The sequence below is a fragment of the Mobula birostris genome, chromosome 6 (assembly GCF_030028105.1).
Source record: "Mobula birostris isolate sMobBir1 chromosome 6, sMobBir1.hap1, whole genome shotgun sequence".
Classification (NCBI taxonomy): Eukaryota; Metazoa; Chordata; class Chondrichthyes; order Myliobatiformes; family Myliobatidae; genus Mobula; species Mobula birostris.
In genome coordinates this window covers 147,504,410-147,527,940 of record NC_092375.1, presented here as the reverse complement: position 1 = coordinate 147,527,940, position 23,531 = coordinate 147,504,410, and the positions used below count along the sequence as shown (strand labels likewise).

General features: G+C 39.3%; 1 protein-coding gene across 1 annotated transcript in view; it reads right to left on the bottom strand.

Moving 5' to 3' along the window:
• Positions 1-1,299: 1,299 nt before the first annotated feature.
• The window catches only part of dnajb11 (DnaJ heat shock protein family (Hsp40) member B11), a 42,271-nt gene continuing 20,039 nt past the window's right edge, over positions 1,300-23,531 (bottom strand). The window contains exons 5-10 of the mRNA XM_072261571.1: positions 21,210-21,352; positions 20,731-20,813; positions 13,060-13,117; positions 9,229-9,340; positions 8,836-8,995; positions 1,300-3,333 (exon numbers count right to left, since the gene is read on the bottom strand). Of these exons, the coding sequence (XP_072117672.1) occupies positions 3,269-3,333; positions 8,836-8,995; positions 9,229-9,340; positions 13,060-13,117; positions 20,731-20,813; positions 21,210-21,352 (621 nt within the window). The 3' untranslated portion in view covers positions 1,300-3,268. The remainder of the gene's footprint in view (positions 3,334-8,835; positions 8,996-9,228; positions 9,341-13,059; positions 13,118-20,730; positions 20,814-21,209; positions 21,353-23,531) is intronic.

The following is a 23,531-nucleotide window of genomic DNA, read 5'->3' as shown; positions in this document are numbered from 1 at the left end:
TAGTCTTGTCGATGTAGTTATGCTTGCACCATTCTACAAGCTGCTCTACCTCTTCTCTGTATGGCATCTCATCACCGTTGCTGATGAGTCCAACCACTGTTGTGTCATCAGTGAACTTGATCCGGTTTGAGCTGGATCTAGCAGTACATTCATGCATCAGCAGTGAGCACTGGGGGCTGGGGCTGAAGAGCCGGCGCTCAGCATGATGGAGCTAGAGATACTGCTGCCAACAGATGGTGGTCTTTCTGTCAAGAAACCCAACCAGGACAGTTTATCCAGCAGCTTCTGAGGGACAACTGTATTAGATGCCAAGCTGACATTAATAAACAGCATCCTGGTGTCTGAGGTGCCATTTTCCAGATGGGACAGGATAGAGTGGAGGGCACAGACTGTGGGATCATCAGTGGACCAGCGAAAGGGTGCAATGTAGCAGGAATTTAATGCACTCCACATCCAGCTGCTCAAGCATTTCATTATTGTTGAGGTCAATGCCACTCTACGGTAATTGTTAAGACAGGTTACCTTCATCCGCTTAGACACCAGATGATGGTTGTTGACTTGAAACCTGCAGGGACAGTAGACTGCTCCGGAACAATGTTGAAGATGTCAGTTAGAACCTGTTAATTGGGCTGCACAGTCTCTCAGCACCTGACCAGGTATGTTATCAGGCGCCACAACTTCACATGGATTGCCCCTGGCTAGGGTCTTCCTCACATCATTTGCGGCCAGACAGAGTGCCTGCTCCTCAGGGATGGGGGAGGGGGCTCATTGATCCATGCATCAAACTGTGTGTAAAAGACATTCAAGCTATCAGAAAGGACGCCACATGTTCTTATTCCTATACCTAAAGTAGAGTAAAAGACTTTGCTGCATCATTCTGGTGTCAAGACAAAAACATAAAACTCCAACTGCATTTGCACTTTGCAATCACTTAGTTGGCTATGATATAAATGTCCATTCCATAATAATAGATGGGAGAGGATTCAATGACTGTCAGTATTTACATTTACTTAGCCAAGACAAAGGCTAGATGATAAAGGTTTCTTTCATTACACAGCTGTTTGCTCTTGACAAATTCTTCTTCATGACTAAGTTTTTAACTTGTACTTTTCTCCCCTATGGGTTCAGTCTCTTGTTCTCTCACTTACGACTTGTTGCACATTTAATCCTCCCTAGAATTGACTGTCGAAACAAAGTGTCTGTGATCAACTATCTCTAGTCTGAAAACAAATGTTGAGCATTGGTGTTAAGAAAACACTTGCTTCAAAATAATATTAACATAACAGTTTACGCAACAGATACTTGTAAAATTAAAAATTATACTTTTATTTTCTAGTTATCCAGATCATATTCCAATGGACTGAATTTACTGTAGATTTTTAAGATTAATCAGTATCAAAGATTTATAATTAAAATGATAAAAACATTAGTTTTATAATTTTAAACAATCAACTTGTTTGAAATTATAAAAACAGGTTGTTTATAGGAGGTAATCAACTATTGAATTAATTCACTCACTCATTTGAAACACATTAGAAAAACCTACGCTCTCAAACAGAAATGCATACTTCAATTGCCAATCTAAAAAGGATTAACATTTTGAAAGTGACCTGAACTAAATCTGTGTTTAAAATCACAACAAACAATTTGTCATTTCATGTATCTACATTATCCAGACAAGGAAATTTTCAATGCATGTTTAGTGATTTTAATTGTGAAACTTTGCTGACTTCATAAAGATGTCTTAACAGAACACTAACAGTTTTTAACTTCACTACATATATACAAAAAAAAACAATTTGTTTCATCTTAAAGCATATCTATTGTCCACACCAAGAACTTTCAAAAATAAAATTCTTGGTATTTTTGTTCGGAAGTAGAAATAATGAGGAAACATTTGCATTAAAACAGGAGGATGTGTGAGAAATGATCAATAGAAACGTACAGCATTTTACTGATTCAAAACCAGATCACAATGTTGTAATCCTAAATTATGAAAACAGCAATATATAAAAAACTGCTGTATGTTTCAATTAAATAATAATGAATAGATAGAATTGCTAAAGTTTTAATATATAAATGGAGCATCACATGGAAATACAGTTGAACCATACAAATCTTTTCAAATTGTGTCCCTCTATGTGTCAAATAATCAAGTACTTAATAAACATTCTTTCTACTTCAAAATATAACAAAAGAACTGCCCAATATTTTTGCTATTTCTCATTCTGCTATAGTTATAGCTTATGCAAGGAAGATCAGTATGAAATTAAAATTGTAAAAATCCTGTTACAATGTCTGTAAAGAGCACTTTAGTCAGAGAGTCTTTTCTGATATCCAAATTAAATTGCAGTCCAGCTTTTTAAATTTTCAAGTAGTACTTTAAGCATTTTGAAACAGCCATTTCTGGAAAAAAAATGATGAGTACTGTACTCCATTCTCCAGCATACACAAAAACTGATGCAACTTTTTTTTGCTGAATGGGACTGGTGTATTTTCCTTCTCAATATTTTTTCTAATTAATTGAATTTATAACATTGTCATTATCACTGCACATTTCCATAAATGTAATTTTCAATTTAATTTTATTCATGTAAAGCGCTGTACAGTAAATTAGTTGTATCGCAGTCATACTCAAACTGTTCCCTCGAAGTTTCAGAAACTGTCAAAAGCAATTCACAACCCTTTTTGGGTTGGAATAGATTAATCCCAAACAATATCTGAGAAAAATAATGTTGCATTTTTCCACAACCCACGAGAGACTACAGAAGTAATTACTGTAACCTCTGGAGCAGCACACGGCTAGTAAGTCTCAAAACAACCCAAAGTTTAATGTATATGCGAATAATTTTCAGTGTGTGGTAATCTGTATATTTGCTTCTTATATTCAAAATTGAAAAAAAAATTAACAGTTTTACAAGTAAAGAACACCTTTTAAAAAGGTGAAGAGAAGCCCTTTCTGCTTGGAGTAAAGGCATTTAAAGACATCCATTCACCTTATACAACATCTTTTCTCTTTTGGCCAGTTAACTTTCGTTTTTATTAATGGGCAAGGCAAGAGGAAAGATGTGCAAGGAGAGAGATACAAGGGCATTTAAAAAATAAACTGTTTAGAAGCACAAATATACAGATTTCAATTTTTAAAAGATCAGCAAATCTCCACCCTCCCCAAACCCAAGATACGGAAAACATTCAACATTGGAAACCTCAGATAATAAATAATTAAATTTTCATTTTCACATAAAAGTCTGTTTCATTTGTGTTTACATCAATATCCCTGAAGCCCATTGTAGACTTTCTTCACTGGTCCTTGTTTCAGCAGATTCTTGATATCTACAGGATTTAAGAAAAGGATTATAAATTTACCTTTGAATTCATAATCTATATTGATTTATTTCACCAGAGATGGGCAACGATTTTACTAGAGAGCATACACTTTAGTTCAAAGTAAAAGTTATTATCAGAGTCACCATGAGATTCTCTTTCCTGTGGGCATACTCAGCAAATCTATAGACTAGTAATTGTAAACAGGATCAATAAAAGAGCAAGAGCATAGGAGACAACAAACAGCACAACTGCAAATATAAATAAATAGCAATAAATAATGAGAGCATGAAATAGCAAGATTCAAGAGTCCTTAAAGAGAGATCATTGGATGTGGGAACACCTCAATAAATGAGTGCAGTTATCCTCTTTTGTTCCAAAAGCCTGATGGCCGAGGGGAAGTAACTGTTCTTGAGCCTGGTAGTGCGAAGCCTGAGGCACTTGTCCCTTCCACCTGATGGTAGCAGTGTGAAAAGAGCATGGTCTGGGTGGTGAGGATCTTAAGATGATGGATGCTACTTTTCTACGACAGCATTTCATGTAGATGTGCTCAACGGTTAGGAGGGCTTTACCCATAATGTATTGGGCCAAATCCACTACTTTCTGCAGGAGTTACCGTTCAAAGGCATTGGTGTTCCCATACCAAGCCATAGCACAGCTAGTCAGTACACTTTCTACTACACTATAGGAATTTGTCAAGTTTTTTGATGACATGCCAAATCTCCACAGACTTCTAAGGAAGTAGAGGCACTGTTGTGCTTTCTTTGCAAGTATATTTATATGATGCGTCCAGGACAGGTCCTCTGAGATAGTGACACGAGGAATTTAAAGTTACTGACTCTCTCTCCCTCTGATCCTCCAATGACGACTGGCTCATGAATCTCTAGTTTCCCCCTCCTGAAGTTTCTTGGTTTTGCTGACATTGAGTGACAGGTTGTTGTCATGACCCCACTCAGCCAAATTTTCAATCCCCCTGCTGTATGCTGATTTGTCATCACCTTTGATATGGCCCACAACATTGGTGTCATCAGCAGACTAAAATATGGTGTTGGAGCTGTGCTTAGCAACACAGTCACGAGTGTAAAGTGAGATGAGCAGGGGGCTAAGCACACAGCCCTGTGGTGCATCAGTGCTGATGGAGATTGTGGAGATGTTTTTGCCAATCCAAACTGACTGGGGTTTGCAAGTGAGGAAATCCATGATCCAATTGCACAAGAGTGTTGAGGCCCAAGTCTTGGAGTTTACTGATTAGTTTTGAGTTGATGATGGTATTAAATGTTGAGCTATAATTGATAAGAGCATCCCAATGTATGTAACTTTGCTGTCCAGGTGTTCCAGGGTTGTGTGAAGAGCCAATGAGATGGCATCTGCTGTGGACCTACTGCTTCTGTTAATTTAAGGTATCATCATGAAGTCACACAAGGCTCTCAGGTGGGCAAGGATCAGAAATTCACCCACATTTCTCTACCAGAGTCGCCACTTTTTAAAAAAAATTACACAAGACCCCATATGTATGAAAAAGTCACGTTTGGATATTAATTTAAGTGGGTTCTGCTTGGGGTTGTAGGACAACAAGGTCTATTGTAAAAATCAAGAAATATAAGGTATAGAGAACTACAATATCTTCTCCCTATAAAAGCAAAGTATTTTTTTCCAGATAAATGTAATGTGAAGTACAATCACAAGCAAATTATGTTCATAAAGATTGTCATGAAAAGCAGAATGGTTACCATCCTTTATTGACAAACTCCCTATCCATCCCCACTCTGGCAGCTACAACACTGTCTTCCCAAAAAACCAGCAGAGTTTAACTCCAGACTTCTTTAAGGTGGTATCCTAGTCCATAAGGCTTATTTATAGTGTGGAGGTTATAAGAGCAGGAAGCCTGCCTTAGAACATACTGCAAAAGGAAATTATAGACCAGTTAGCCTGACGTCAGTGGTTGGGAAGGTGTTGGAGTCAATTGTTAAAGATGAAGTTATGGAGCACTTGGAGACACAGGATAAGATAGGACAAAGTCAGCATAGTTTTCTTAAGAGAAAACCCTGCCTGATGAACCTGTTGGAGTTCCTTGAGGAGATTACAAGTAGGATAGATAACGGGGATGCAGTGGATGTTGTATATTTAGACTTTCAGAAGGCTTTTGACAAGGTGCCACATGAGAGTGCTTACCAGGTTAAGAGCCCATGGTATTACAGAAAAGTTACAACCATGGTTAGAGCATTGGCTGATTGGTAGGAGGCAGTGAGGGGAAATAAAAGGATTCTTTTCTGGATGGTTGCCAGTGACTAGTGGTGTTCTGCAGGGACTGGTGTTGGGACTGCTTCTTTTTATGCTGTATATCAATGATTGAGATGATGGAATAGATAATTTTGTTGCCAAGTTTGCAGATGATATAAAGATTGGTGGAGGGGCAGGTAGTGTTGAGGAAACGGGTAGGCTGCAGAAGGACCTAAGACAAATTAGGAGAATGGGCAAGAGAGTGGCAAATGAAATACAATGCTGAAAAACGCATGGTCATGCACTTGGTAGTAGAAATAAATGAGCAGACTATTTTTTAAATGGAGAGAAAATCCAAAATGCTGAGATGCAAGGAGACTTGGGGGTCTTGTGTAGAACATCCTAAAGGTTAACTTGCAGGTACAGTTGGTGGTGAGGAAGGCAAATGCAATGTTAGCATTCATTTCAAGAGGTCTAGAATACAAGAGCAGGGATGTGATGTTGAGCCTTTATAGGGCACGGGTGAGACCTCACCTTGAGTATTGAGAACAGTTCTGGACTCTTCATCTAAGAAAATGTGTTGGCATCGGAGAGGGTTCACAGGGGTGATACAGGGAATGTAAAAGTTATAATACAAAGAACGTTTGATAGCTCTGGGTCTGTATTTGCTGGAATTTAGAAGGATGAGGGGGGGATCTCAGTGAAAACTTTCAAATATTGGAAGGCCTGGACAAAGCAGATGTGGAAAGGATGTTTCCCATGGTGGAAGAGTCAAGGCCAAGAGGGCACAGCCTCAGGATGGAAGGGCGTCCATTTAATACAGATGCAAAGAAATTTCTTTAGCCAGAGGGGGGTGATTTTGTGGAATTTATTACCATAGGCAGCTGTAGAGGTCAGGTCATTGGATGTATTTAAGGCAGAGCTTGACAGTTTCTTGATTGGACATGGCATCAAAAGTTACGGGGAGAAGGTCAGGGAGTGTGTCTGAGGAGGGGGAAAAAAAAGTATCAGCTATGATTGGTGGAGCAGACTTGAAGGGCCAAATGGCCTAATTCTGCTATGTCTTATGATATTTAATAGTGAGTGGTATGGTGACACTGAGAAGCTTGTTATGTTTGAAGGGACAGTCCTGATGACCGAGTATTACAAAGGGGCCTGTATCACTATTTCACCTCTTTTCCTCTCAACTGCCAGCTTTCCTAAAAGCTGGTACCACCCTGTATTCCTGTTAAAAGTAAAATGGATGATTTGGTCCCAGTTCTCTGACATACCACCCAACCATTTTTGGAGCTAAAATTCAACCTGTACGAAGGGTAATTGATAAGTTTGTGGCCTAAGGTAGAAGGAGTCAATTTTAGAAAACCTCCTAGTACATTTATTTTTCAACATAGTTCCCTCCTACATTTACACACTTAGTCCAGTGGTTGTGGAGCATACGGATCCCTTCTTTGTAGAAGTCGGCATCTTGGACCTCCAGGAAGTGGTCCACAGCAGGGGTGATTGATAAGTTTGTGGCCTAAGGTAGAAGGAGGTGAGTTATACAGCTCTCGTTACATGCACATGCAGTTCAACTCTTTGAGTGCTTATGCAGAAAGTTTGTAACTCATCTTCTTCCACTTTAGGCCACAAACTTATCAATCACCCCTGCTGTGGACCATTTTCTGGAGGTCCAAGATGCCGACTTCTACAAAGAAGGGATCCGTATGCTCCACGACCGCTGGACTAAGTGTGTAAATGTAGGAGGGGACTACACTGAAAAATAAATGTGCTAGGTTTTCTAAAACTGACTTCGCCTACCTTAGGCCACAAACTTATCAATCACCCCTCATATAAAGATACGTTTTTACAATTTTCTAACATTTTCAAAGGAATCCACTACTTACCTGAATTTCATCAACCACAACTTAGATTTCCTTTTTAAACATTCAAAGTGAATGGAACTTAGAAAAAGTGACTGTAGAAACCATCAGGATTTTTATCAAGTAGAACAAACATCTGCTTTTCTAACATATTTCTTAGTACAACTAGTTGGTTCTCTGAATTAGACAGAAACTGAATTAGCTACATCATAATCTTAAACAGTGGACCATTTCCTTGTAGGATCTAATAGCTAATTGATGCCCTGACTGAGGAAATCAGAGTCCCAGAATACCCTTCTTCACCCAGGAGAAATGGAGGGATATTACCACAAAGAACACAATGCTATCTGGCAGATTAGTTGCCATCAATGGTTATCAAGCTTATTATGGTTGTATAATCCAACTAACACTTGGCAGTGTGGAGGATCAGGGGGATCTTGAAGTCCGAGTCCACAGGACACTCAAAGCTGCTGTGCAGGTTGACTCTGTGAGGCGTACGGTGCATTGGCCTTTACTAATCGTGGGATTGAGTTTAGGGGCCGAGAAGTAATGTTGCAGCTATTTAGGACCCTGGTCAGACCCCACTTGGAGTACTGTGCTCAGTTCTGGTCGCCTCACTACAGGATGGATGCGAAAACCATAGAAAAGAGTGCAGAGGAGATTTACAAGGATGTTGCCTGGATTGGGGAGCATGTCTTATGACAGAATAGGTTGAGTGAACTCAACCTTTTCTCCTTGGAGCGACAGAGGATGAGAGGTGATGTAAAAGAGGTGTATAAGATGATGAGAGGCATTGATCACGTGGATAGTCAGATGCTTTTTCCCAGGGCTGAAATGGCTAGCACGAGAGTTTTAAGGTGCTTGGAAGTAGGTACAGACGAGATGTCAGGGGTAAGTTTTTTTATGCAGAGAGTGGTGAGTGCGTGGAATGGGCTGCCGTCGGCAGTGGTGGAGGAGAATACGATAGGGTCTTTTAAGAGACTCCTGGATAGGTACATGGAGCTTAGAAAAATAGAGGGCTATGGGTAACCCTAGGCAATTTCTAAGATAAGGACATGTTCAGCACAGCATTGTGGGCTGATGGGCATGTGTAGTGATGTAGGTTTTCTATGTTTCTAACACAATCCAAAAGTCATATCAGATAGAAAATGGCCTTTCTGCTCCCCCCCCCACCCCCAAGATTCACCCTTTGTGATAAATTTATAACAGAGTCACATGAAAAAGATAGCAATTTCTACAAAGGGGTACAGCAAAGTTGATAAAGACTGGATAAAATTGACAAAGGTATTTTCTTTTCTAGTTGACAATAGTAAACTTACATGACTGCTGAGCAATTATCTAACAGATTATTACATCTGTTTTGAACATAACCAGAATCTAATAGTAGGAAATTGATCCAATACAGTAAGCAATTTAACAAATTAATACTTGCCTTCCTTCTGATCATCAGTAAGTTTTTCCTTGGGGAAATCCACATCAAAGGTTATTATTAGTGAACCCCTGATGTTGTTGTTGTCAAAATTTGGTAACCCCTCTCCTTTCTTCCATAGTTTTGCACCAGGTTTTGTAATCTTGTCTCTAACTATATGAACCTGAGAAAAGTAGATAAAATTAAAAACAATTTGCTACACAGGTAATGCTAAACTTCCAAATGCAAGATTAAAGTACAAATATTTTCTACTTTACAGAAAGCGAATTGTGAAAATTATTAGAATTACAATGGAATATACAAAATTCATTATGTTCTATAACTGTACCATCATCATTAAAGCCATAAACTCTACACTTAATAACAGAACTTGTAACAATGAATTCAAATTCTTACCTTGTGTCCATCCAAATGAGAAATATCCATTTCAAAACCTATCAGTGCTTCCACTAATGAAATTGTGACATTAGTATAGAGGTCATCACCCCGTCTTTCAAATACTGGGTGCCTGAAGTAAAATAAAGTTACCAATGAGATTACACTAAACTGCAGAATTTCTTACTATTAAACTGTAATAAGCAGAACAATTTTGCCAATAGGTTTTGCATAGAACTTGCAGCACAGAACCAGAACCAGAATCAGATTTATCACCACCAACAGGTGATACGAAATTTGTTAACTTAGCAGCAGCAGTTCAATGCAATACATAATCTAATAGAGAAAAAAATTAAAAAATAATAAACCAAATAAATCAATTACAGTATATGTACATTGAATATTCAAAAAATGTGCAAAAAACAAATACTGTATATTAGAAAAGTGAGGTAGTGCCCAAGGGTTCAATGCCCATTTAGGAATCAGATGGCAGAGGGGAAGAAGCTGTTCCTGAATCACTGAGTGTGGGCCTTCAGGCTTCTGTACCTCCTACCTGATGGTAACAGTGAGAAAAGGGCTTGCCCAGGGTGCTGAAGGTCCTTAATAACGGACGCTGCCTTTCTGAGACACCGCTCCTTGAAGATGTCCTGGGTACTTTGTAGGCTAGTACCCGAGATGGAGCTGACTGGATTTACAACGTTCTGCAGCTTCTTTCAGTCCTGTGCAGTAGCCCCCTGCCCCCCCCCACACCAGACAGCAATGGAGCCTGTCAGAATGATCTCCATGGTACATCTATAGAGGTTTTTGAGTGTATTTGTTGACATGCCAAATCTCTTCAAACTCCTAATGAAGTATAGCCGCTGTCCTGCCTTCTTTATAATTACATCAATATGTTGGGACCAGGTTAGATCCTCAGAGATCTTGACGCCCAGGAACTTGAAGCTGCTCACTCTCTCCACTTCGGATCCCTCTATGAGGATCGGTATGCGTTCCTTTGTCTGACCCTTCCTGAAGTCCACAATCAGCTCTTTCGTCTTACTGACATTGAGTGCCAGGTTGTTGCTGCGGCACCATTCCACTAGTTGGCATATCTCACTCCTGTACGCCCACTCGTCACCACCTGAGATTCTACCAACAATGGTTGTATGGTCAGCATATTTATAGATGGTATTTGAGCTATGCCTAGCCACACAGTCATGTGTATAGAGAGTAGAGCAGTGGGCTAAGCACATACCAAGATGTGCCAGTGTTGATCATCAGCGAGGAGGATATGTTATCACCAATCCTCACAGATTGTGGTCTTCTGATTAGGAAGTTGAGGATCCCATTGCAGAGAGAGATATAGAGGTCCAGGTTCTGCAACTTCTCAATCAGGATTGTGGGAATGATGGTATTAAATGCTGAACTATTGTTGATGAACAGCGTCCTGATGTAGGCGTTTGTGTTGTCCAGGTGGTCTAAAGCCGTGTGAAGAGCCATTGAGATTGCGTCTGCCGTTGACCTATTGTGGCGATAGGCAAATTGCAATGGGTCCAGGTCCTTGCTGAGGCAGGAGTTCAGTCTAGACATGACCGATCTCTCAAAGCATTTCAACACCAGGCAATAGTCATTAAGGCAGCTGACATTATTCTTCTTAGGCACTGGTATAATTTTTGAAGCAAGTGGGAACTTCTGCCCGTAGCAGAGAGAAGTTGAAAGTGTCCTTGAATACTCCCACTAGTTGGCTGGCACAGGTTTGCAGAGTCTTACCAGGTACTCCATCGGGATCTTCTGCCCTCTGAGGGTTCACTCTCTTTAAAGACAGCCTAACACCAGGCTTTGAGACAGAGATCACAGGGTCATCAGGTGCAGCAGGGATCTTCACAGCTGTACTTGTGTTCTCCCTTTCAAAGCCTGCATAGAAGGCGTTGAGTTCATCTGGTAGTGAAGCATCGCTGCCATTCATGCTATTGTGTTTCGCTTTGTAGGAAGTAATGTCTTGCAAACCCTGCCAGAGTTGCCGTGCATCTGATGTCACTTCCAATCTTGCTCGAAATTGTCTCTTCGCCCTTGAAATTGCCCTCCGCAAATCATACCTGGTTTTCTGGTACAGCCCTGGGCTGCCAGACTTGAATGACACAGATCTAGCCTTCAGTAGACAACGTACCTGGCTCATCCCTGGCTTTTGGTTTGGGAATGTACAGTAAGTCTTTGTGGGCACACACTCATCCACATAGGTTTTAATGAAGTCAGTAACAACTGCAGCATACTCATCCAGGTTCGAAGATGAATCCCTGAATACAGTCCAGTCCATCGATTCAAAGCAGTCCTGTAGGCGCTCCTGTGCTTCCTTCGTCCATACCTTCTTGGTCCTCACTGCTGGTGTTGCAGTCTTCAGTCCCTGCCGATATTCAGGGTGTAGAAGTACAGCCAGGTGATCCAGACTTCCCGAAGTGAGGGCGTGGAACAGCATGGTAGGCATTCTTGATGGTGGTGTAACAATGGTCCAGTGCGTTATTTCCTCTGGTATTGCAAGTGATCTGTTGATGGCAATTGCTTAGGATGCCACTTAACTGCTAGATATTCCAGGTTTGGTGAGCAGAATTGGGACAGCACTGATATATTTGTGCACCAAGAGTTGACCATGAGGCATACTCCTCCACCGCTGCTTTTGGGAGACTCTAAAGATCTATCCTGACAGTGTGTAGTAAACCCGTTGATCTGAATCGCTGCATCTGGTACAGAAGGGGTTAACCATGATTCCGTGAAACAAAGGACACACACAGTCCTAATGTCCCTCTGATTCAGCACCCTAGCTCTGAGATCATCAATTGTATTCACCAGAGCCTGCACATTTGCCAGCAAAGGAGTAGGTATAGGGAATTTAAAACCCTGTTTCCTTAAACACACTTGTAACCCTGCTCTGCACCCGCGCTTCCTCCAAGGTATCCTACGTGGGCGCTTCCAACCACAACTGGTGTTGTTTCCATCAGTTTTAAGCAGCAAAAGCTCGTTTAAGTTCAATAAGACATCTTTGTTGACTGTACTCACCTTGGAAGCAGTTGTGCTTTGTAGCTGTATCAGGTTGAAACGGGAATATTTAATCCCATTAAATGAGATATCAGATCTCAAAATTTTTTTCTAAAATGTGTGGAGGTTAGCAAATTGTTATGGGCTTTGCTGGAGTTTTAGGATTTACTCAACTAATTTCGAGAAACGTTCCTCAGCAATTACTTCCTAATCCACTTTAATGCATAATTATTCATATATAAATGAATTAAAATCATGCAGCATAGACTACTCAGCTCATTGGCTGTTGGTTCCTTGATGCACTTCAATAATCATACCTGCCCAAACGTGCAATACCTCTAACTATATGAAAATCACTCAGTTTAAAACACTGTATCTCTTCATAACCTTTGCCCGGAAGGAAGCAATCCCAACTTCTCTAGTCTCTCCACATAACTCAAGTAAACCTCCTCTACGCTATTTAAAAACAGATATTTATACAACGTTGTACTCAGAAAGGAACATTTATCCAGCAAAAACCCAAGTAGTGATATACGTTTACTACAATTTTTCTTTAGAAAGTTGCCTTTGTAAATAGAAGAATCCCATTTGTTTTATTTTACAAAGTAGCCCAAACAACTTGCTCTGCTATCTAACATCTGAAAATATATACAAATATGACTAAGTTTCCATTTATTCTTGCATTCAATTTAGAACTACACCATTTATATTGCCTCTACCATCAGACTGATCTTGGTTTTATGGGGAGTCCAACACTCCATTCAACCTTCTTGACTAATAAAATTCAATACTCCTTATATTTGGATGAAACAAAGGAAATCCACCAACTCAGTCAGTACTCACTTTAAAACCTTAATTTTGAATTTAAGATCACCAGGCTCTCCATCTATATGTGGTTCACCTATATGGAAAAGAGAATGTACAACTTCATTTATGCACAATAAAGTTGGCAGCTTTAATTATTATTCATCAAATTTACAATAGCAAAAAAGATGAATTGTGCTTTAACATTTATAAATACATCCATCCATTTTGAAAATTTTGATGCAATTATGTACCAACTCATTTCAGTACTGACACTCAACTGAGTTGATGTGATGAATTCAAGCTTAATAGAAGTGCCGTATACCACATTTCAGATAAGACAAGGTTTAGTGTAATGTGCTTTTTCAGATGGATTCAAACAATCTCGCAGCATTGTTCCACTAAGGGAAAGCAAACTCGTCTTCATCCCAATCAATGCCACTAAAATAGGCCATCAATAACATCTATAAAACCAAAACAACTCTAGGCTCCAGAAATTCAGAAATAAAAACCGTAAGACATAGAAGCAGAATTAGGCCAATTGACCCATTGAGTCTGCTCTGCCATTCAATCATGGCTGATCCTTTTTTCCCCTCCTTAAGCCCCACTCCCCGGCCTTCTTCCTGTAACCTTTGATGCCATGTCCAATCAAGAACTTGTCAAGCTCTGCCTTAAATGTAAACCACTGGAAGTACTTGGTAGGTCATTCAACATAGAAGAAAAAAAAAATCAGAATTAGAGCTAATGTTTTAGGTTAACAACCTTACATCTTTTTTATGACACTGCAATTTAATGGTTTCAATTATAAGCAAACTGGGTACTAGTTACCTATATTGAAAAAAGAGAGGCCCATTTAATATTTGTCTGTGCACTCTTTAGAACACCATGATACTAAAGAGTTGGAGCCCTTTCCTTTATAATCTTTTTATTGATTTTCAAATGTACAGATATAAAAGTATTAATAGAGAGATTAGGATTACATTGTTAATAATTGACACGCAAATAAAAACTACAGATAATACAAGTATATTCAACTTCCCAAACTCTTAGTATGATTGAACATGGTAGAGAAAAAAAAGAAGAAAAAAAATCAAAAAAAATCCCAAAGTAAAAAAAACCTAAACTAAACTGAACCAAAAAAAGACTAAGCTAAACAAAACAAATCAAGGCTAGGCTGATATTTTACATCGAATACATCATCACTGTCATTAACTCTGCTCCTCCATCCATATATCCTAGGTTAATAAAAAAGATTCGGAAAAGGTCAGACTACATCATATGAAAATATTGAATAAATGGCCTCCAAGTTTCTTCGAATTTAACCGAAGGATCAAAAGTAGCTCTTCTGATTTTTTTCTAGATTCAAACATGATATAGTTTGGGAAAACCACTGAAATGTGGTAGGGGGACTTTTCTCTTTCCAATTCAATAGAATGGATCTTCTCGCCATTAATGTAACAAATGCAATCATCCGATGGGCTGAAGAGGATAGAGAACTATGTTCCATCATTGGTAAACCAAAAATTGCAGTAATAGGATGAAGTTGCAAATCAATATGCAAAACTGTTGAAATGATATCAAAAATATCTTTCCAATCTTTTTCCAAAAGAGGGCAAGACCAGAACATATGAGTCAAAGAAGCTACTTCAGAATGACATCTGTCAGAAACAGGATTTATATGAGTGTAAAAGCGAGCTAGTTTATCTTTAGACATGTGGGCCCTATGCACCACCTTAGATTGTATCAACGTATGTTTAGCACATACAGAAGAAAAACTAACTAATTGAAAAATTTTCTCCCATTTCTTTATAGATAATTGAAGTTGGAGTTCCCTTTCCCATTCATTCTTAATTTTATCGGATATGTCTGGCTGTATTTTCATAATTATGTCATAAATAATTGCTATTAAGCCCTTCTGATAAGGATTTAAACCTAAAATTTTTTTCTGTGATATCAGTTGAATGTGAAGTCGGAAAGGTAGGAGGCATAGTATTTAAAAAGTTTCTTATTTGTAAATATCTTTTAAAAAAAAAGGGATCTGGGCAAATTATATTTATTGGACAACTGTTCAAAAGACATGAAACAGTTATCAGAGAATAAATCACAAAAACATATTATGCCTTCATTTTCCATATCAAAAAGGCTTGATCCATAACAGAGGGTTGGAAAAAAAATTAGACATAATAGGACCAGATAAAATAAATATGTTCAAACAAAAAAATTACGAAATTGAAACCATATTCATACAGTGTATTTAATTATTGGGCTAGCCATTTGTTTATTCAATTTAGAGAGAGCAAAGGGAAGCAAAGTTACTAAAATAGAAACCAGTAAGAACCCTTGTACAGAATTACATTCAAGGTTTACCCAATGTGGACTTGGACTTATATCCTAATCGTGTGTCCAAAATATTAAATATTGAATATTAATTGCCCAATAATAAAATCTTAAATTCAGCAGTGCCAAACCACCATCTTTTTTAGGGGACTTCTGTAAGTATTTTTTAATTAACCTGGGATTTTTATTCTGCCATATACAAGAGGAAATTTTAGAATCAACAGTATCAAAACCGGATTTAGGAATGAAAATTGGTATTGCTTGAAATAGATATAAAAATTTAGGTAGAATAATCATTTTGATAGCATTGATTCGGCCGATCAATGATAAAGATAATGGAGACCATTTAGTAAACACCTGTTTAACCTGATTAGTTAGCGGTAAAAAATTAAACTTAAATAAGTCTTTATGCTTTTTAGTAATTTTAACACCCAAATAGGTAAAATAATCAGTAACCAGTCTGAATGTTGAACGCCTATAAATGGGAACCTGCATATTTAATGGGACAAGTTCATGCTTACTAAGATTCAATTTATAGCCAGAAAAGCTACTAAGCTGAGCAAGCAGGGATATTACTGCCGGAATAGATTTCTCAGGGTTAGAGATATATAGTAATAAATCATCTGCAAATAGTGATAACGTGTGTCTCATTCCCGCGGGTAATGCCAAATATATTAGGCGAGTCTCGAATAGCAACAGCTAAAGGTTCCAAGGCAATATCGAAAAGTATTGGACTAAGAGGGCAACCGTGTCTAGTACCACAAAATAACTGAAGAAAGGGAGATCTTTGATTATTGGTAGATACCCGAAGCCGAGTTGGAGCCCAAAAACAAAGGGAAACCTTACCTATTGGTCTCAGGTTAAAGGGAACATGGAGACAGAATCTGTCATATTAGGGGCCATATAAAAGGGAAGCATATCTGGTAATCAGAACTTTACTATATTGTGTCTAATTCTGGGTCTACAGAAAATTTTAAGTATATTGAAAAATGAAAAATAAAATGACAGACTATTTATATGGATAGACATGAAAATGATTTATGCTTACAGCGGAAATCCAATACTAGTATTCAAAAATCATGAAGGGTTTAGTAAATAAAAATAAATTGTTCCCATTGGTGGAATGGTTGACACCCAAGTGCTAAAGAACCCATGGAGCTTGATTGCTTCTTTTTTTAAAGAAATGTGCTTGTACGAATATCCCAGTCCCTAAGGTTCTTTCACACCTCACCAAGTAGAGTTTGCGTGGGATCCAAATTCAGAAATGCTTTGCTGAACCAGGAAGAAAAACAAATCTTCTGGGCTTCCAAAAAAAATACTCATTTTTCATTATGGTTTCCATCAATAATGAGCTCTTATTTAGCAGTTCAGTACCTGGTAAGACCAAGATGTTTTACATGCTCCATAAATTTTGCTATGAAATTATAATCAAAAGGCTGACAATTCACACTAGATCTGCTTTATAGTTGTACCCCCCAGAATTGCGTCTCAGTTTTGAAAAGGTGCAGCTTCTAAATGCTTGACTGAATTTATAATCAGGTTACACAGGGAGAACCTAGCTCCTTAATTGCACTTTCTTAAACAATTCCTATTTTAAAAGCAAGAGACTCGATTGTTATCAACTCAGAAACTGCTAGGAATAGGATATCAGATGATTACTCTTAAAAGTCTAAATGCAACATTGGAGTGTTTATTTTTATATCAACTAAAACAAAGCAAAATATACAAAGACGAGAAAAAAAAAGGGACCAGGAAGTATTGTTGAAAAGTTAAATTTTACAGGGATACTAAAGGAGGAATACATTACAATGAATGAATCTGCAAACTGTCTCCGTGCCACATGTTGGAACAATGAAGACTAAAGATGTTCAGTGGGTCTGAAAAGCTACTAGAACACAATGAAGAGGAGTAGGCCAACTAGCTCATTGAGCCTGTTCTGCGATTCAATCACATCATGACCAATCTGGCCATGGACTCAGCTCCACCTACCCACCTTTTCCCATAATTCTTATTACGCTACTATGCAAAAATCATTCTAACACTGTCTTAATACATTTAATGAGGTTGCCTCTGCTGTTTCTCCAGGAAGAAAATTCCACAGATTCACTACTCTGGGGGGAAAAAAAAGTTCCTCCTCACCTCCATCCAAAGTTTACTCACATGAATCTCACGGCTATGTTCCCTAGTTCTAGTCTCACCTACCAGTAGAAACAACTTTATCTGATCTAGCAACACACATAAAAGTTGCAGGTGAACGTAGCAGGCCAGGCAGCATCTCTAGGAAGAGGTACAGTCCAGGTTTCGGGCCGAGACCCTTCTTCAGGACCAACTGAAAGAAGAGCTAGTAAGAGATTTGAAAGTGGGAAGGGGAGGGGGAGATCCAAAATGATAGGAGAAGACAGGAGGGGGAGGGATGGAGCCAAGAGCTGGACAGTTGGCCTCCTGTCCCATGATCCTCTCATATCCCTTTTGCCAAACAACTGTCCAGCTCTTTGCTCCATCCCTCTCCCTCCTGTCTCCTCCTATCATTTCGGATCTCCCCCTCCCACTTTCAAATCTCTTACTAGCTCTTCTTTCAGTTAGTCCTGACAAAGGGTCTTGGCCCGAAACGTTGACTGTACCTCTTCCTAGAGATATTGCCTGGCCTGCTGCATTCACCAGCAACTTTTATGTGCGTTGCTTGAAATTCCAGCATCAGCAGATTTCCTTGTGTTTGCGTTTACCTGATCTACCCCACTTGGGATCAATAAAGTAATTATTATTTTGAAAGGAAAAATAATTACTTATGCTTCTATAAGACCACCTCTCATTCATCTGAATTCCAGCAAGTGGAGTCCCAAGGCAACTCAATCTCTCCTTTCAGGCTAATCCTGTCATCTTCAGAATCAACCTGGTCAACCTCTTCTACACTGCCTCCAAAGCCAGTATATCTTTTCTCAAGTAAGGCGACCTGAACTGCATGCAGTACATACCGTAGATACCTCCCTGCTCTTAAGATCAATCCCTCTAGCAATGAAGACCAACATTCTATTTGCCTTCTTGATAAACTGCTGCACCCGCAAACCAATCTTTTGCGATTCATGCACAAGCACACACAAGTCCCTCTGCACAACAACATACTACAATCTTCATTATTTAATAATCTGATCCTCTATTTTCCCTTCTAAAGTAGATAAGATTTACCAACATTGTTACCCATCTGCTAGATCCTTGCCCACGTACTTTATCTATATTTCTATGCAGACTCTCTGCATCTTCACACAGTTTATTTTTCCACTCAACTTAGTCACATCAGCAAACTTCGATACGGTCCCCTCTTCCAGGTCATTAATGTGGTATCGTGAACAGTTGCGGGCCCAACACCTATCACTCCTATACAGATAAGCATTATTTCTCCCTTATTGATAGCTCAAGCATTTCCTTGACAACAAGCATTCAGATAACTGACCTATGGCTACCTAGAGTACCTTTTGCCCCCATGCTTTTTTAAAATCAGTGGATAATATTTTGTGTAACTGAAATTAAATACTAATACAAAATGGAGTTGGTGGCGAAAGGGAAGCTACAGTGAATGTACGTCTGATTTGATGAACAACTGGAATCAACAGGCAAGAGGTGCATGCATGGAAAATGTTGACAGGATTTTGAATAAGCTGGAATAAGAGAACTAGTGACTGAATTTCAGTAAAATAGAAAGTGAGTAAAATGAGAACTTTTGAGAATAAGGGCATTTGGCAATAAAGCAAAAGGTTTTAGTGACATGCAAGATACAATTTGTAACTGTTGACCGAATTGTAAATGGTTTGGTTTTAACTCAGCTAGCAGTTGGGAAAAGGAATAGAATTTGTTTAGTGGAATTCAAGCAATGCCATAGTCCTCCCAATGTTAGATTGATGGAATTTTGCTTGTACCAGAACTCCATATTATACCAGAAAACTCATTAGCACATCCTGGTGAAAAATGAACTAGATACTCATCACACACAGAAATTTAGCTCACTGTTTCAACTATTATTTTTTGGACAACATTGTCCAATTTCTTCTGATAACTCAATCCCATGAACCCAGGATACACCTCTAAATCTTTTCTGTACCCACTCTATCTTAATCTCATGCAGTGAACGGAACAATTTGCTTGAGGGAAGGTGCTTGTATCCCCAGGTCAAGGCAGGGTTCTGTTCCTGTGAATTGATCGTAACCCCAACAGTTTGCAGGTCAAAAATGCACCCACAAGCCAAGTTCCTACATGGCAGAAGATGCCTGCAGCTCTTCAGCAGCTGGCAAACTCAAACCACCATCCTCCCAAACACTCATTCACATGTATACAAATCAGGTATTCATAACGCGAGGATGACTTGTATATAGAATAATGAGATATGGGAGACAGCCAGCATCTGTTTCCCATGATAATGGTGTTTGAAGCTAGAGGGCACAGGTTTAAGGGTGAAAGGGAAAAGGTTTCTTGGGGATCAGACATACAATTTCCTTTTTCACCTGCCCCACATACACACAAAAGAGGAGCTGATATCTGCAATAAGCTGCCACGTGAAAGAGTGAAGGAGAAATAGTATTAAGTTAGGAGGCATCATGATTGGTAGTTGAATGAGCAGGGAACAGATGGATATGGAATCAATGCAGGCAAATGAGATTGTATAGTTAATTGTGATTGCTGGCATAACTACAGTTGTCTGAAGGACCTGTTTCTACCCTGCTTAATTTTATGGCCGTAGTATGCAAATTAAGGAAAGCACAACAGCAGAAGAGAATTGGTAACCTAGGAGGAAACTGAAATGTTTTTATATATTTAAAATGTGAATATCAAACTCGTTTCATGGACGAGTTGAGCCCCTCCACATTGTATTAATCTATGACTAATGATAATCATGCATCTAATCAATTATAGTAAACCCTATTTGCTTACTAATGTTCTTCATCCAATCTAACTGATATGCATTTCCAGTCTTACAATGTGATTGACACTTCACTGCCTTAAAAAAGATGGCTCAGCGCATTACTCAGAAGAGAAATTGTGGATGTCATCTGGTGAATGAAATATGTAGCAGTACAAAGTCCTCAATTATATACAAATAAGAGATTTGCATATTCAGCTAGTCAAACAGCACAATGCACTTGTTAGCCTCTCCCTTTGAAGTGAAGTGATCGGAAAACAGACAATAAGATTTCTTCCAGTGAATTAAATGTAGACACGACCAAGTTATTGTATCTCCTATCATTTTCAAAGAAAGAAAGGATACTTGTCAGCATGAACTAACCTATAACTTTGAAAGGTACGCGCAAGTTACAAATCCAAAGAACTTTCCATGTAGCCTTCTGTTGATAATGAATGAAGCCAAAATATGGTACGTGATCATACCTTCTCCAATGAAAGGGTATTCCATTCCATCTCTAACTCCAGGCTCTATCTCCACCTCAAGTGTTCTCTCTTCATTGACAAGCCTAAAATTTAAATTAAAAATTATTCATTCCATTGTCTGCTATCAAGACTCAGGATATGCGATTACACCTTCCCCACAAAGTTTATCAAATGGTATCTAAAATATGTGGGTTGTGCTCCCACTTCAAAAAAAAAACATTTTATAACAACCATCGCTAAACCCTTCAGGACCAAATTTAATATATTTTGATATGAAAATTTTCACATGATCATATGACCCAATGTACAGAAGAGAGACAGGTGTAGAACAGCAATGGCCCTAATAATTCAATCCAAACTCCAGGAGCATCAATGTTATTTTTGCTCAAAACAGGTTTCATGAAGTTTGCCATCTTCTTTTGAACTGGCCCTGCATTCTTCTCAATGTGAGTGTATGAAGTATTAAGACTAATACTTACTTTACATTGGGACACTCATCACAAACCATCTCCTGGGTCATTTGAAATCTTCCAGGACCCAACTGTGTTGTTCTCATTTCTTGTCTACAATTACACTTCCTCTTTCCTGGAGCCTGCTTTGCCACTGGCTTGTTTCGTACAACCTGTAAAATACACAATATTTCAGATTCATCTAAATATCAGTGATTTACAACACTGCATATATTAACACATAGAACTATTTTCTCTGAAAGTACTAATCATCGTCTAAATTAGGGGTCGCCAACCCGTCGATCGCGATCGACCGATCTTTGAAACTTTCCCAGCAGATCCCGAAAATAAATACAGGTGCCCCCGCTTTTCTAACATTCGCTTTATGAAACCTCACTGTTACGAAAGACCTACATTAGTACCCCGTTTTTGCTTTCAAAGGGTGTTTTCACTGTTACGAAAAAAAAGCAGCACGCGGGGAAAATCAGCGAGCAAAAAAAATCAGGTGCGATAAAAGGCAGCTCGCCATGCGCCCCGAGCAGCCGCACTCCCCAGATTTGGAACGGCATTGCTTAAACACGTGCCTGTAAGCAGCCGTTTGCAAGATGAGTTCTATGGTGTCGGAAAAGCCTAAAAGAGCTCGTAAGGGTGTTACACTTAGTGTAAAACTAGACATAATTAAGCGTTTCAATCATGGTGAACGAAGCAAGGACAAAGTGAGTTTGGCTTGTGGAAGCTGACGAAGATCATGTTGAAGAGGTTTTGGCATCCCATGACCAAGAACTGATAGATGAAGAGCTGATGCAATTGGAAGAGGAAAGGCTAACAATCGAAACCGAATGCAGTAGCGAACAGACCGAAAGTGACTGCGAGATTTTCGCTGCAATGATAAAGCAAGACTTTCATTTTGAAAGGGTACGTAGGTTTAGGGGATATTTGCAGGATGGTTTGAGTCCTTATAAAGAACTGTATGATAGAAAAATGCGCGAGGCTCAGCAGTCAAGCAAGCCTTCTACATCAGCCACAGCAGACAACGAACCTCGACCTTTGACATCGAGGCAGGCAGTCATAGAATATGAGCTGCCTGCTCTAATGGAAACAGACGACGAGATGACACCCCAGTGTCCCACCACCCTGTGATTCGCGGAGAATGCAGCGGTAGCCGGGAGGCACGCAGCACATCTTTAAGAAAAAAGCCCAAATAAACATGCTAATTAATTAGGTGCCACCCGACACATAATTAATTAACATATTTATTTCGGCTTTTTTCTTAAAGGTGCTGTGGGCCTCCCGGCTACCGCTGTACCCCTGCGTGCTTCGCGGCAATGTATCGGTCGGCAGTCCGGAGGGTGGGGGCCACTGCACCACCCAACCTGTGACGACTCAGTCTAATACACCATCATCAGTGTGCTCGGCCCTGAACCAATTCCAGTAAGTGATACTACACTGTACATACATTATTTCTACTTTATATAGGCTGTGTATTTTTACGTGTTATTTGGTATGATTTGGCAGCTTCATAGCTTAAAGATTATTGGAGAGCGCTTGCGTGAGATTTTCGCTACGGAGAACAGTTCAGTAATGATTGTGGAAAAGTATTTCTACTTTATATAGGCAGTGTATTTATCATATCATTCCTGCTTTTACTATATGTTACTGTTATTTTAGGTTTTGTGTTATTTGGCATGATTTGGTAGGTTACTTTTGGGTCTGCGAACGCTCACAAAATTTTCCCATATAAATAAATGGTAATTGCTTCTTCACTTTACGACATTTCGGCTTACGAACAGTTTCATAGGAACGCTCTACCTTCGGATGGCGGGGGAAACCTGTACACAAATACTGTTGTAATGTGAGCATTATAAAAGTAAGTAATACTAATTAGAATAATGGTAACATAGCAATATTTTCACTAAAAAGCTGTTTGTAAAGAGACACACATCAAAGTTGCTGGTGAACGCAGCAGGCCAGGCAGCATCTCTAGGAAGAGGTACAGTCGACGTTTCAGGCCGAGACCCTTCGTCAGTCCTGACGAAGGGTCTTGGCTTGAAATGTCGACTGTACCTCTTCCTAGAGATGCTGCCTGGCCTGCTGCGTTCACCGGCAACTTTGATGTGTGTTGCTTGAATTTCCAGCATCTGCAGAATTCCTGTTGTTTGTAAAGAGAGATTGTTTCCGGGTTGCGGGGGTTTAGTTCCGTTCTTTCTGCCCAGTGCGCATGTGTGTAGTTCTCCCACTATGCACCGCGTTTTCAGCGTAGCCTGTGCTGCATCAAAGTGACCAATCAGATTAGATAACAAACTGTTGCAAACATCAATATACGGCAGTGGTCCCCAACCTCCGGGCCGTGAA